The sequence below is a fragment of the Musca domestica genome, unplaced genomic scaffold (genome assembly GCF_030504385.1).
Source record: "Musca domestica strain aabys unplaced genomic scaffold, Musca_domestica.polishedcontigs.V.1.1 21, whole genome shotgun sequence".
Classification (NCBI taxonomy): domain Eukaryota; kingdom Metazoa; phylum Arthropoda; class Insecta; order Diptera; family Muscidae; genus Musca; species Musca domestica.
The window spans coordinates 9,515,213-9,531,684 of NW_026712258.1; the positions used below are offsets into that span (position 1 = coordinate 9,515,213).

At 34.0% G+C, this 16,472-nt stretch overlaps 1 protein-coding gene across 2 annotated transcripts in view; it reads right to left on the reverse strand.

Moving 5' to 3' along the window:
* The window catches only part of LOC101893835 (zinc finger protein 704), a 461,725-nt gene that overhangs the window by 115,734 nt on the left and 329,519 nt on the right, over window positions 1–16,472 (reverse strand). For both annotated transcript variants that reach the window (XM_059122667.1, XM_059122668.1), the window contains exon 3: window positions 533–672. In XM_059122667.1, the coding sequence (XP_058978650.1) occupies window positions 533–672 (140 nt within the window). The remainder of the gene's footprint in view (window positions 1–532; window positions 673–16,472) is intronic.

Sequence of the window (16,472 nt, forward strand, 5' to 3'; positions counted from 1 at the left end):
TGGGTTTCAAAGTTATCGATTTTTTTTTTATCCCACAACTGATCTGAAATACTTTTAAGATATCAACATTTTTGAATAGTTTTCAAAACAATTAAATACAATCAATTTTGGCCACAAGGCATCTGGTGAACGGGAAATCAAGATGGCTCTTCGAAACATATTTTTTTTTTAAATTTTGTTGACGATTTATCACAACGATTTTTTGACAATCTTACGATTTGATATAATTAATACCTAATATCCCTTTTCGTATGAATGATGTTTCACAAAACCAAAATTATTTAAAAATGTGAATTATTCACAAGATTTAAAAATAATAGAAACCCTGATACACTCTTTACTTTACTTTCAATGTCTGTGGCATAATTGCTGATGATTTCATGTCACTGCCAATTGATAATTGTTTTTTCCTTCTTTCCTCCTTCTTCTTCTTGTCGTTCATTTACGGTTGCTATGTTCGTTTTCTGTTTTCTGTTTTCTTTGCGACGCTGTAAATCCAAATCACATTACTCGGTTAATGACCAATACTTACCTCCATTTTTGGGTGACTTTGGACAAGATGACAGTGTAACCAAAATCATGGCCGCATTATTTTCATTCATTTCCTCTTCGTCGTATTGATCGCCGCCACCATTGCATTCCGTTGCACACGACGGTGGACGTTTGCGTGAACTGGAAAGAAACAGAGAAAGAAAACGAATTAGCAACAATTAAAATAAATTTGTTAGGAGGTAATACAAAAAAAAAAAAAAAAAAGAGAAAAGAAAATTGCAAAACAAGCTGCCAAACAAATTGCATAACCCGAAAGCCACTAAATAATGTTCAGAAATGAGATTTCTTTTTTTTTTCGTTTTGTTTTTCTTTTGTTTTGCTTTTCAAGATATTTTTGTAATTAAAATGTGACCTTGAAAAGCCAAAGACTTGTCAAGAATAGCAACAATACTGCTGGCGTCATAACAATATGGCAGCGAATGGTAAGGTGATCATTTCATTTCATCTCAACTCAACTCAATTAATGCTGCTGCCTGCAATTGCCTTCACCTTCTCCTCCCACAACCACAGCCACTGCTAGACACATTGACACTTGATGAATGGTAACATGGCCAAGCTAAAGATGTCATGGCATACAATAACAACAACAACATTTAGGGAACATGTCGTCTTGCTAAAGCCAACGGAAGAAAAACATTTGTTTTTCAAATGATTTCCTGAAAAATGATTTTTTTTGTTTTACTTTTCCGACGAATTCAAATATCAGCTCATAAATTTTGTCATTGAGAGCATTTGTTCCAATCGACGTTCTAACATTCGAAATTTATTCATTAATTCTCAGAGCAATACCTACCAGACCCGGTGTCTCTAAGGCTATTTATTTGTTATTTGTTTTTGTTCGTTCTATTAATCCCTTGGGCCACAAAAAAAAAAAAAAAAAAAAAAAAAGAGACAGCCAATAGATTCCACTTCCAAGAAAATTGAAAAAACCAACAACCAAACAATGGGTCTCTGTGACACGCAAGCTGTTGGTATTTCAAAGGAAAAATGCCGACTCAATGTCATTACGTAGGAAAGCCGGCAAAACACACACATACACACACATAAAACGAACACCCATAATGGTGAAAAGTTGATGCTTCTCGATCATACGTTTTGTTATTTTCATGGGAAATTCCAGAAAAGTAAACACAAACACACTCACACACAAATCAACAATTAGATGTAATTTAACAACAGATGTGTGTTTATTTTTCGTAAAAGGTTTCCATTTTTATTAAAAATATCTAAAAATTATTTTGAATCCAAAACATTATTGTGGGTGTGTTTAATTTATTTGCAGGTTGTTGTTCCTACTCACTGACCTTCCGCAAATGTGTGTTTGAGTCATTTTCGCAAAAAAAAAAAAAGAGCAGAGAGGAACAAATACAAACAAACACAATGAAATACACAAATAAAAACAAAATGTTCTGAAAACAACCACAAATCTAAATTGAAATCTACCAAGAAGCCGCCATGACAGCCACAGAGTCGAAGTGGCATGAAAGCTTGCAGAACGATATTTGTGACGAGGAAATATAGTCGGGTTGAGTTTTGGGCAACGGGGTTTGTTGCAAATTTTTGTAAAACTGGCGGAATTGGAAAAATGGAATAAAGATCAGATCTATTCAGGGTGAGATAAAAAAACCGCAAAAAAGTCATACGACATAAGTTTTAATTTTTTTTTTAAATTTTATGAATGAAAGCAAAAATTGTCGGAAATAACATCAATTTTAGAATAGGTTTAGATTTGTTCGAATTGGTCATCTTTGGCCTTCAAACGGCCAATGAAACGGTCACACGCTGCCCGAATGTTGCTCTGCGGTATTTTGGAACATTCCCGTCGGAACGCTTCAGGTGATCGACACTTTGGTATTTTTTAGTGCCAACCTTGCATTCCAAAATACTCCAGGCACAATAGTACAACGGATTGGTATCCGGAAATTTTGGGGGCCATTGTGCGCTGGAAATGAAGCATGGAAACTCATTTTGTAACCATTCCTGTTGGAATGTCCAAGGTCTGCGGCCAAAATGTTTGCGTGCCCAAGGCTTCGAAACAACCTCCATAATATTTTCGAGATAATATTCGGCATTTATTCTGATGCCTCGGTCCGTGGCCGGCGCTTGAGTTCTGGTGGCCAACCGAAGGTGCACATTTCAGCTGACCTCTTAGGCAAATAAAAACGATCATTTTGTTTGTTTAAAAATTGCTGGACAACGAATGTTTTCTCATCGGAGAAAACCAAATTCGGCAGCCACTACTTTCAGCCAAGCGAAGCATTCTTTAGCTCTTTTGAGTCTATTTTCTTTCTGTTGCGGTGTAAGTTCTTGCACTTTTTGGAATTTCAATGGCTTTACCCCGAGCTCATTTTTCAATATTTGCCGAATGGAATATTGCGATATGTTCAGCTCACGAGCCATTTTTCGGAAACTGTGATGCGGGTTTCGATGAAGACGCTTCTTTACTTTTCGAACCATTTCTGCTGATTTTACTGCTGTCTTCCGTCCCCTTCCTTGACGTCGGGCTACGCTACCAGTATCGCGGTAACGAGCCATGGTACGAGACACAAAATGTTTATTCACACTTAAATGCTGGGGTGGTCTAACGATAGCCACTTGTGGTTTTCCAGCCACATATAAAGAAATCACACTATCACGCTTGAATTCCATCACGAATAACTTTTCTTCTGGGAAATTTTCACCAAAATGCTTTTGTACGCCTGTAAACAGTATAATAAGCTGTCACTGGAATAATTTTAACAGCTGTCGGACGAGTGGCTTAGAAATGAAATGAGCAGTCTGAAGTTGGTACCAGTTTTTTCATCTCACCCTGTATATAGATTTTCCGTGAAAATGAAAATAAGGCATTTAAAAAATGAAATTTGAATCATTGTCACTAAAAGTCGAATAAATAAGTACTTATTTACCGACTTGGGCAACTTATAATGTTTAGTTAAATTCTCATTTATCGAATTGTTGATGCCAAGAAATTACTCGTTCAGTGCGACAAGTCCCTAATAAGATAATGGGTTGGTAGTCAGATTTGTAATGAGAATTGTTGACAGAAGTAAAAATAGTTAGAAGTTGTATAGCTATCTAATAATGACCAATAATGGCAAGAAGGTCAAAAGATATTTTTTGGTCCCATAGAATTTGTTGCATTATAGCATTACATGTTACAAATGTATCAAACATTAAGTTCTATCAATGCCAATTCCATTTTTAAAGTTCTGTTTAAAAATAGGTCATACTCTTTTTTTAATTAAGAGCTTTAAGCCCTCCGGCGTTTCTCCAGATTTCCAAATCGCACTTTCCAACTCAAATTTGTGTAAATTTCCGTTTGTTGTTTGCGAATTCGCCGTCACAAATCACACCCTCACACACACTCGTCGTCATCAACTGAATTTGCAAAGTTATTTTGTTTTTGACAAACTGTTGCTAAGCAGGGTTTGGCATTTTGGAAAAATAAGCAACTAGCAGCCATCTAGGCAGCAAGCCGTTAGGCCAAACCGACAGCCAACCGGCCGGCCTCAATTGAATAACTCTTTGTGTGTTTTTATTTTTGTTTTTTTTTTTGGGTTTCGGCATTTATTTCGCTTGTATATTCTAACATGTATTATTTTCATTTTTGTTGCTGCGGTGTTCTACTGTGTGATGACGTTACACTGACATTTACTGACGTACTCTCCTAATGCTTGGTGTGCGCTTGAGTAGTTTATTTATATATCTACAAACCTACAGCTACATACATACATATGTATGTTTGTAGTTTGTGGTATTGTCAGCGAAATTGGGGGATGGCTGGGTTGGGTTTTCAATGCCATCACCAATACCACCGTGTGTTTTACGTTGTATTGTTTTTGTTGTTCTATACTACATCCAGTAGAGGGTTGGGGGCACAGCCTTGTCCATGTTGGTGAATCAAAGGTATGTGGCGGCGGCATGGAGGTGAGTACGTCATAATAACCATTTCATATTCATTTACTCGTTCATTCTGTTGCTCGCACTGAGGATGATGATGACGGTGGAGGTGGAGGTAGTGATGGTGGTGCTGGCGATGAAACCTTTCAAATGTTTACAAATAAAAATAACAACAACAATACCTTTTGGAGAGTGTTCATTTCATTAGAGTATTGTTTCCATGTGTTGTTGTTGTTGCTGCTGCTGTTAGAGAACATGGCAAATAAAAAAAAGAGTTGCTGGATGATGATGACGACGATGATGGTGATTCATTCAATTCCTTGGTTATTTATTTATTTAGAATCGTTGTTGTTGTTGTTGTTGTTGTTTCTTTTTGCAATTCATTTGAATGCTCCATTTTTTGTGTTGGTTTTGTTACAGCGGAATTTTATGTTCGTGATAAATTCCACAGATACCATTGTTTCGAGGCAAGATATAACCTTGCATGTATTGTTTTTCTGTTGTCGTTAGAAGTTGGGAAATTCTTCCCCTATTGTGTGTCGCTGTTTGTGTGTGTGTGTCAGAGCTTTATTTGCAAAAATGTAAACTTGTTTTGCTTGAATTGTGCTGGGTATCCCCATAAACATTTTGGCTCAAAGGCCTGGCTGCGTATACTTAACATAAGGTCCAATTACATTTTGTTAAGTATACGCCAGCAAGACCAGCGGGCCAACCAGCCACCAATCTGTCCATAACCTTGACATAACCTTCTTCAGTAGATGTATGTACAACCTCTCCCTCTCTCTCCCCAACGAAACACATTCATCAACAACCTGCGCACTGCCTTCTCCAGCAGCGTCTGTATTTGCCATTATTTGTGTCTTCCAGCAATTGTAGATAAGCCATAAATTTATTCCAGCTTTAACAACTCCAAATACAAAGAATGGAAGTATTGTCTGTAAGTCTGTGTGCGATTTTTTTGAGAAAGTTCAACATCCCTTCAGGCTTTATGTTCAGCAAGAAGTATTTTTATATTGACGCGTCGTCGTCTGATACTTGCCCAGGATGAAGACGCAAAAAAGGGAAGAGAAAGAAAAAAAAGCAAAGACCGACAACATCAATTCTATGCTCTCAATTCAGTTAATATTCATTATTGCCTCAGCCAATCGCATTTCATAGTTAGTCCTTTGTGTTGTTGTTGTGTATCCTTAAAGCATTCAAAGGAAAACGGTTGTAGCAGATTATTTCCCAAGAAGACCCAAAGCTCTGCAATAAAAAAAGTGCAGACAACGATTTAAACAGTCGTCTAGTCAGAGAATACCCAATTGTCGCCGCCATTCAATTGGAAGGAGTCTTGAATAGCTTTTTGTCATCAATCGAGCGGTAAATGGCGTTTAGAAATTATAGATTTAGGAGAGGGAGAAAGAGAATGGAATATATTTTAAAATTTAAAATTAAATGATTTCATTGGATTCAAATTTGGGGAGTTGTGAAAGAATTTAAAATTCAGAACACAGGAAGTTGTGAGTTGCGTTTAGGGCGACCTGGAGGTAGGTTAAAATTTTTCTGAGCAGACAAAGTAACAAAAGTGACTTAAAGTCCTGAAACTTATTATGAATTTGCTGGAGACATATACAGTTTCCAAAGTGAGAAGTGGTTTTTAGGAAACCCCTCAAAGAACTCAAAAAATCAACAATTCTACTTTTTTCTTTCTTTTAAAAAATAATTTGAAAATAATTTCCTTGTCTCAGTTTTATTTAATTTTTTGTTTTGATAAAAAAGTAAAGGAGAATTTATCTTAAAAAACTTGAATCGATTTTTACAAAGTCGACTGTGACCGGTTGTCAAAATTAACCGTAACAGTAAAGAGCCGATTTTCTTTAATTTTTTATGGCTAATTTAGTACATCTAAATGTAGAATTTAATTGTTCAATTTTTTGCGAATAGAAGTCATTTTTATTCGGAGAACGTCAAGAAGACTGATAAAATTTTTTGAAAAAATTTAATACCCCCAACCTTGTGGCTGCCGAGGGAATATTTTCTGTGATTTAGACACCATGTCAAAATTGTGCCTCATCGAAGTAACGGTTTTGATTTAGATTTTGAGTTACCGGTTACAAAAATCGGTAACTTTAAAAGCCAAAATTTTGATATAAAAATGAGTTAAGGTTGAAAACACTGGTATCCATCAGTAGGTCTTAGAGACTACTTTGATTTTGTGGCTAGCTTACCGATAAATTTCGTTAATTACCGAAATTATATGCATTTTAATTTTACCGACTTTTGTCGATAACTCAAAATATGAATTAAAGAATCCCACTACAGGTCTGTTTGAACGAAATCCATTTCAGGATATTTGGAATATATTAATTTTTTGAGTTTGGATGGTACGCATATTGTATCTCGTATGGTATCTCCATAAAAAAAAATACAAATTTTGAAGGTTCACCGATATTATACAGATCGAATCCTTTCGGCACTTCTCCCATAAATGGTCTACATTTTGAACAATAACATTTATAAAATGTGATATGGGTTGACAAATTACTTCAAAACTTCGTACTTCTCAATATTTCTTAAAATTTTAGATAAAGAGTAAAAATCGGACGTGCCGGCCATCACTTTCTGTCCACACCCCCATAAAGGGTTAAAATGTTGGCTAGTTAGTGAATCTCATACAGAGTATACGGTTTACAAGATTTCGTTCCAACTTTGTCAATCGTAATATTTGTATAACATCTACGTCAGGTGCGGAAACGAGAAACATGACCCACCACCATTCGGGTGAAAATCCTCCTCAAAAATGTTAACACTTTGAAATGAAGAATGTGTCATCGATTTTCTATAAAATTCACACTTAACCCCAAAATATGAACTAAATATTAAATTCAAAACTTGATTTATGTATACGGACAGAGGCTGAGGAAATTCAGATGTGGACATGGCCGATTGGTGCCCCCTAACTTCTTTTTGGAATCATTCGGGTACAGACTTTATACTATATATTGCAAAATCTCTCCACATTGCTGGTTAAAATTACCCACTTCGCCGAATTGTTTATCACCGTGTATTACTACACTTATGGTCAATGGCAATTAAAAATGAAATACTTTTTAACAAAAAAGTTAAGTTGCTAAAAATGCATTATTTCTTTAAAAATTTATTTTTTTCTCACAAAAAAAAAAGTAAAAAATTCCTTTTTTATCCTAGGAAGTATCACCTTTTCTACCTTTAAAGCATCGATTTTATGTTTGAAAATTGAAGGAACCTTCAAAATATTGACTTTACAAAAATATTCTTTGAATAAAATAGATTTAAAATTGCAATCACAAATAGAAATTGTATTATTCAAAAAGGATCCTCTGAATATGTTTTTTTTTTCGAGAATATGTCCCAATGCAATAAATTCCAAATCCTTCGAAATTGTAATTTATCCGAAATGTTTTTTTTTCCTACATTAGTATATTTTGTTTCTCGTATTCCTTTTCGTTGCTTACCTTACCTTTTGCTTTATAACTTTATTAGAAATGTGAGCAAGAAAATCTCTACTGTCCTGGCTGGGTATCATAAACAACAGCATGCCACAAGTCCATAAGAGATATTATTTTTCAGCTAACAACACCGGAGGCTAAATTCAAACAATGCCACCATCAACCGCCAACCACCATCGAGCAGCAGCAGCAGATGGACGTTCATATAAAAGCAATGAAATAAATTTGCAATCTTTTTTCTTTTGTACGAATTGCACATAAAATTTTATGATTTTGCTACCCATTTTTAGCCATAACAAAAAAGACTTGGCATATCTTGGATGGCTTCTTGGTGGACAAAGTCACCCCGCTTCCAAAAAAAAAAAAAAAGAAAAACATTTCAGGCCATATAACTTAAAACACCTGGATGTGTGTGTGTGTGAGAGAGAGAGAGTCTTGTTAAAATCTAACTCAAGGCAATGATCGTAATTCTTGTTTGTCGCTCGGGCCAAAGCAATGAGGACTAACAAAAGAATCTTCCTCTCTCACTCTTTCCATCTCCCTCTCTCCCCCTCTCTGAAAAGCCATGAGGCGTTAGATGGCAATTGATTTTCTTGAAATGGGATTTTAATAAATTTGCAAAATGTCCAACAAAAAACCGAAGAACAACAACACATGGCAGCTCAAATGTCCCGCTCATGTTTATGAGATTTCAGTGCATTTAAAATAATGCTTCTTTTAATTAACCAACAACAACAGCAAAAAACTAAACTAAAAGTGGTTGTTCACTCTTTGGCTGGAGGTTTTGTTGCTTTTATTGAAAATCATAAAAAGTAAGTTTCTTGTTAGTGAAATCGTTAGAAGCACTAAACGGTAGTAAATTAAGATTGAGATGAGGTTGTTGGTGTTTTTGTTGTTGTTGTTGTGATGCTCGAATATGAGCTAGATACATGTGTAGGAAAAATGCTGGTCAAAGCGAAGTAAAGGTGCCTTAAATGAGGCAAAAGGTTGTATAATAAAGTACGACGGTATAAGGAAAGCCGTCGAGAAAGTCTCTTCTAGAAATAAAAGGGTTTTTTATGGACGTCTCGGGGAACAAAACCTTCTATTTAAACTCTATAAATGAACAACGGGAGATACTATATCCTAGTAAAAGATAATTTTTGGAATCTTTAAAAATTCTAATTTTTAGCAGAATTTTAGGCCTTGCATCGTGATGTACGTGCTGTTTTCTTGTACGGTATTTCACGATGCTTACTTCAGGCCTATACAACTAGAAAAGCTTGCAACCACTAAAGCTCTAAGGAGTCTTCAATAAAAAGGTATGGTTTCGACATGGTAATAGAAGACCACTATACTCATACTTAGAGCTTTCGCAAAATGGGAATTTATTCAACAATTCTCTTTGAATGGAAGGCTTTCTATTGTTTTTCTGTGAACTGAAGTCTTACAGAGATAACAAAAAATATTAACAAAAAATATTCTTCATGGAATATTTAATAATTCAAAATTTTCAATGGAGCGAGATTTTTAGAGCTTTCTCACTATAACTCTCAATATATATTTTAGAGCAGACTTTTTATAAATGAAAGAGAGACGCAGGACTTCCATAATTAACAGCTTTTTATGAAAGAAAGAGAGAGGAGGAAAAGTGAAAGTGAGAGAGAGAGAAAGGAGGGAAGTGAACAGAGAGAGAGATAGCCTTCTATAGATACCATACATAGAGATGCTTTAACAGATAAAATAACCTTTCTATAAAAATTAGAACTTGTAGAGATAAAATATTTCCCATATGGTCATTACTTTCTGAAAGCTCACGCCAATTATTGCGTTAATTAAGAGCATTTCGGCACCAGTAACTACTGTGGAAACAGCATCCTAATCACTTATTTTAGCATGGATATTATATGGTCAGTTTATGTTTTTGCTAGCGAATAGATTCGAACCAGCGACCTTAGGTTTATCTGCTGTCTTTAAGACCCCAGGTAATGAAGAAAAGCCAAACAATTCTTGCTGCGTGTCTACGATTGAAGGCCTTCCTAAATTCTTTTTTTTTTATGGAAAAAATCCTTAAGGGTTTTTTTTTTTAGAAAAACACCCCATTCAGTAATATCGAAGGAAAGAAGACTACCTTCTGTACCCTCAACTTTCTGTTACCAATAAAACGTCAAACTTTAGATATGTTGCTCCTCCAATGTAGAGCAGTGAAATATTTGTTGACTTCGTAACTCGACCGTTTCATAGATACGACCATAAAATAACCGTTAGGCTGCTGTTTGGGAAAAGCTTCGCTGTGTATTGTTTCAAATACAGTGGTCGGTCGTAATGTTATTTCCACATTTGAGGTGGTGTGGTGTGTGTTCATTATTGCTGTGCAGCCAAGTGCCATTGTTTGTCGTTTGCTGCCGCTGGACGGATGGCCGTTCGTACGTCCCTCCATTCATCTGCTGTTGTTGCCTGGCTGGCCTGGCCGGACCATGTTCGAGGGGTATTATACGAGTGTGACTAAACCATAAATATCATCAATCTAATGATTGCTTCCTGGAGAGGATTCTTGTTGAAACGAAACGATCTTTGCAATGATCCTCATTCACAACGGCCGTGGTTGCTGTCGTTCGTCGTCGTCATGAGCCACTTGGGCATCAGCATCTCTTTGGTTTGCTTTGCGCATGTGCTGCTGCGTTTTGTTTGCAAATTTTCGTTGCTGGCTGCTGCAAATTGACATGCGAGTTACGTATAATCATACTACCCCTGATAAAATTGATAAGTTCTTGGAAACAATTAGCCAATAAAACGTGTACAATTATTGCACTGTAAGCATAAGTGAATTTGACATTCTTTAGTTTGACTTTATTTTATTTTTCCAGTTAAAACTGTCTGGAGCTGAGTATACAATTATTTACAAAAGTGTGTTAATCAAATTTCATTTAAAATAAACTGATGCTAACACTGCAATAATTAATTAACAAATAATACCTGTAGAATAAGTAAATTAAAAATGTAAAAGTTAGTCTTAGTTCCATCCTCTTAGTCGCAAGTCGACGAATAAATAAATAAAAGAAAGAAAAAAAAAAAAAAAAAACAATTTTTTTTTTTTTTAATAAACATAATTAATCAGGTTATCTAATTGGCGCAGTCGGTAGGATCCTTTAGGAATTAAAAAGGATCCAGTGAAACGTACCTAAATTATAAATAATTAAATAAATTCTGCGAATCCTACGGGACCCTCCAGGATTATAAAATAAACATTAGTGCAGTGAATAATTAAAAAAAAAAAAAAAAAAAAATTAAACACCACTAAAATAAACAATAGTGCAGTGAATAATTCAAAAAATTGAACACCACTAAAATAAACAATAGTGCAGTGAATAATTCAAAAAATTGAACACCACTAAAATAAACAATAGTGCAGTGAACATTTAAGTTAAGTGGACACCACTAGATAAAGGAAGTCAATCCTTTTTTTTTTTTTTTTCTCTTTTAAAAGTGTATTCGCAAAGGCAAAAAGTCTTCGACAAACGAAGAAGAATGGAGGAACAAGCTCACATCGCATCCGTAAATGTGGCAGAAGAACTAGCCAGAAAGGATCAACAATTGGAACGGTTACGCCAAGCATATCTAGAATTGCAACAGCAAACACAAGAACTACAACAACAACAGCGTAACCCGGTGTTATATGATACACAATCAAATAATGCAAAAGACAACATTTTAAAAACGATAAATCATCTACCCATTTTCACCGGCACCGGAGAAGTAACGGTGAACAGCTTTTTTAGTAGCACTGAGTACTTGCTGTCAACTATACAAGATGAAAATATTAAGAAGGAGGCCATAAGAACAATATTCTATAAAATAATCCAGGGACAAGCTAAAGACGTCATAATAAACATACCCACACCGGACAACTGGCAACTAATCAAGGAGACTTTAAAACTAAGGTATAGGCCGAACGTGGAACCACACAATATATATAGGATGATAGCCAACTTAAAAGTAAATTCGGTAAGTGAATTAATAATAGAGTTGCAGAATCTAAAATATAAGGCAGATGAGTTAATAGTTTATTACCGAAATGACCACTATATTGACTTATCAAACGTGGACAGTCTTTTAGTAAATACAGTTAAGGAAATGACACAAGGTACACTGTTAGACAAAATTTACGAAGAAAGAAACATTAATGATATATTAAAAATATTGACAAGAAGGAGATTTGAAGACACATGCATTAGGCCAGAATATAGGAAGTTTAGGACTAAAGACGACGTAACATTTAGACAAAATCGGTCGCAAAATAGGAATAATTTTAATCCGCAGATTAACAGTAATAACCAGGGATATAATCAACGGAATTGGTTAGGACAAAATAATTTTAGGTCGGATATTAGACAAGAACGAAATAATAATGATAATAATAAAACCTATAATAATAATAATAACGATAACTATAATAGGAATAGAAACTTTAATCATTCAGGACAGTATAGAGTCCAACAAAATAACAGTTATAATAATAACTATAATAATAGGAATCAAAATGGAAATTTTAATCATTCAGGACAGTATAGAGTCCAACAAAGTAACTATAATAATATGTCGGGAAATTTCAGAAGGTTTCAGCAACAGGTAGGAAACCCTAGGCCAAATTTCAGCCAAAATCGCTTGAATCAACCTAGGCAAGACCAGCAGGAACCTATGGAAATAGACAATATAGAAGTAGATAATTATCGAGTAGTAGGAAACTCTAAACCAAATTTACATCAGGATAACGGACAAGACCAAAGACAAAATAATTTTTTTCGGAAACAACCTCCGATTGTTTACCTACCATAACCATTACGATTAATAAAAGGAAATATAAAGCTTTGATTGATACAGGCGCAAACTTAAGCCTGATTGACAGTAAGGTAAAAGATTTTGAACGAGTTTTACTAAAACAACCTATAGAATTTAGCACCATAACTAGGAAGGACATAATTAAATTTGAAGTTATAACTGACGCACCTATGGAATTTAACTTACCAAATTATACAAAAATTAAGTGGAAAATGCAAGAGTTAAAAGGAAGAAAGTACAATTTTATTATAGGAGTTGATTTACTAAACCATTTTAACACGATGATAAATTTAATAGACGGACACATAACATTTAATAACAAGATTACAAAATTTTTAATTAATCCATATAAGGATTTGGAAATATGTTCATTGGAAAAACTGGAAGTTGACTTGGACAGAATTCAGTTGAATCATTTAAATGCAGAGGAGCATTTAGAAGTTACGAGAATTTTAAGAAGATTCGACAAAATATTTTTTAAAGAAGGGGACCAATTGACAAGTACAATGACAATAAAACATGAAATAAGAACGACAACAAATGAACAGATAAATTCCAAATTATACAGATATCCGCCACAACATGAAGAAGAAGTACGACGACAGATCAGGGAAATGGAGGAACAGGGCATAATTAGGAAAAGTTGTTCAAGATATTCAAGCCCATTAATAGTAGTACCCAAGAAAATAGATAATTCTGGAGAGCGTAAATATAGATTAGTGGTAGATTATAGGAAGCTTAATGAAGTGACGATCGATGATAAATATCCACTACCGAACATAGATTCAATTTTAGATAAACTAGGACGAGCACAATATTTTACTACCTTGGATCTAGCCAAGGGATACCATCAAATTCTAATAAGAGAACAGGACAGAGAGAAAACAGCTTTTGTGACACCTCACGGATTATATGAATTCATAAGAATGCCGTTTGGGTTAAAAAATGCCCCAGCGACATTCCAACGATTAATGAATGAAACACTAAGAGATTTCATTAATAAAACATGTGTAGTTTATCTGGACGATATACTTATTTTTAGTACTTCTCTTAAGGAACACGTTAAAGCCATAACGGACATTTTCACGGTATTGGAACGGGCAAATTTAAAAATACAAATCGACAAATGTAATTTCATGAAAAGAGAGACAGAATTTTTGGGGCATATTCTGACAAAGGAAGGACTAAAACCAAACCCCAATAAAATTAAGGTTATTCAAGAATTAGATTTACCTAAAACAGAAAAACAAATCAAAAGTTTCCTGGGATTAACGGGATATTATAGAAAATTTGTGAGAGATTATGCTAAAGTCGCACAGCCAATAACAAAATACTTAAAGAAAGGTGTAAAAATAAATTTAAGGGACCCTACATACATAGAAGCTTTTGAAAAATTAAAATCTTTAATTAGCTCTCATCCAATTTTAAGATACCCAAATTATGAAAGACAATTTACATTAACTACAGATGCGTCGAATTACGCAATCGGTGCTGTCCTGTCACAGGAGGGACATCCAATTTGTTTTGCATCAAGAACGCTTAACAATCACGAAAGAAATTATTCGGCAACGGACAAAGAATTTCTAGCAATATTATGGAGCGTTAATTATTTGAGACCATACCTCTATGGTCGAAAATTTAAAATACTTACGGATCACCAACCCATCAGATTTTTACACACAAAATATAGAGGGAAAGACATGTCACCCAGGCACCAGCGATGGTTTTTGAAATTAGGAGAATACGATTTTAATATAGAATACATAAAAGGCAAGGAAAACAAGGTGGCAGATTTTCTAAGTAGAATTGAGAAAGATAATGAAGATGATACCATTTCAGATAAGGTACAAAATTCGGAGAATAATTCAGAATTGAGAATAATAAATAATATTGAGGATGATGATGATGTATCAATGATTACAATTCATTCAGCTGATGAAAATTTACAAGATCATTTCTTTATAAAAGAAGAAATAGTGAATAAGTACAGGACACAGATTATACTTACAAATGATAAAGTTCAGGAAATAAAACATTTACATAATAAAAGGATAATTTTCATAGCGGAAAGTGATTTTCACGAAATGGGGGAAATATTTAGAAAGTATATTACCAAAGGAAAAATAGGTATATTTTCGGAAGTATCGGAGAGAAGCTATAATACTGTTCAGGAAAAACTAATAGAAATGTACTCTAATGAGAAACAAGTGGAATTTATTAAATGCACTATCAGGGCTCAAGATATAGAAACAGAAGTGGAGGCAGTGAAACAGATATCATTATATCATGTAAAAGAAAGTATGCACTCGGGCATACAGGAAACCTATAACCAAATAAAAAATAAAATTTATTACCCAAGATTAATGGAACTAATTCAATTAGTTATAAATCAATGTGAAGTTTGTCAGGAGATAAAATATGATAGAAATCCAATTAAATTGAAATTCTCATACACAGAAACACCGTCGACGAAAAACGAAATAATACATATTGACACATATGTGATTAAAAGATTTCATTTTTTGACAATAATTGATAAATTTTCTAAATTCGGTGCAGCGTATCCATTGAATGATAGAAATCATTTAACAATAATGGAGCAATTAGATGATCATTTTACAAAGGTAGGGAAGCCAAGGAAAATAATAGCCGATAATGAATTTAAAACCACTAGACTAAAGGAATTCTTAGACAATGAAAATATAGAATTGCATCTGACCAAACCTAATAGTCACACGGGAAACGCCGACATAGAACGATTTCACAACACAATTGCGGAAAAGTTTAGGATAATGTATAAAGCAAATAAGGAAATACCGGTGAAACAATTAATTCAGAGATCAATTAGAAATTACAACGAACGATATCACTCAACTATTAAATGTACTCCTAAAGAGGTTCAACAAGGAAAAATGGATGAAAATAAAGTTAGAAAGTATTTAGAGGACAGTAAAAGAAAAATAATAGATAAAATAAATAACTCTAGAGAAGATTATAAGGAAAATAGAAAAGAAGGGTTTATAAAAAATTATAAGGCCGTCCGACATAAGGAACAACCGAAATATAAAAAGACAAAACTGGAGCGAATACATCCGTGCAATATTAAAAGACCTTTGAAATTTGCAGATTTGGACAATACTGATGATACTAATATGGATACCACAGACTAGAGGGATAATTACTACAAAATTTCTGACAGAACAAAGAGGATATATGGACATTTGCATGGGAAATCAGAAAATTGTTAATGAATCGGACATAATTTTACATATAATCAATCTTCACGAAATTGAAACAATTTTAGATGACATAACAGATAACATTATTCTAATGAAAATCGAAAACAAAGAATTACTTGAGTTAGAACTATTAGATGCCAGAAATAAATTAATGACGTTGATACCCAAACAAAATAGAAAAAGACGTGGACTAATTAACGGTATAGGAAGTATGACCAAATGGTTATTTGGGACGATGGACGATGAAGACAGACGGAACATACAAGAACATCTTCTTAATATTAATGAAATTAAGGAAAATAATAATCAACAGATTGTAATTAATGATTATTTCAATATAACTTTAAGTCATTTAAAGATGGTAATTAAGAATGATAGAAAGAAAATAGAACAAGAATTAAACTCTATAAACAAATTTTTAGAGGAAGAAAATAATAAAAGTTTATACTTAGAACAATTGACTAATATACAATTAATTAAGAATAAGATAGAG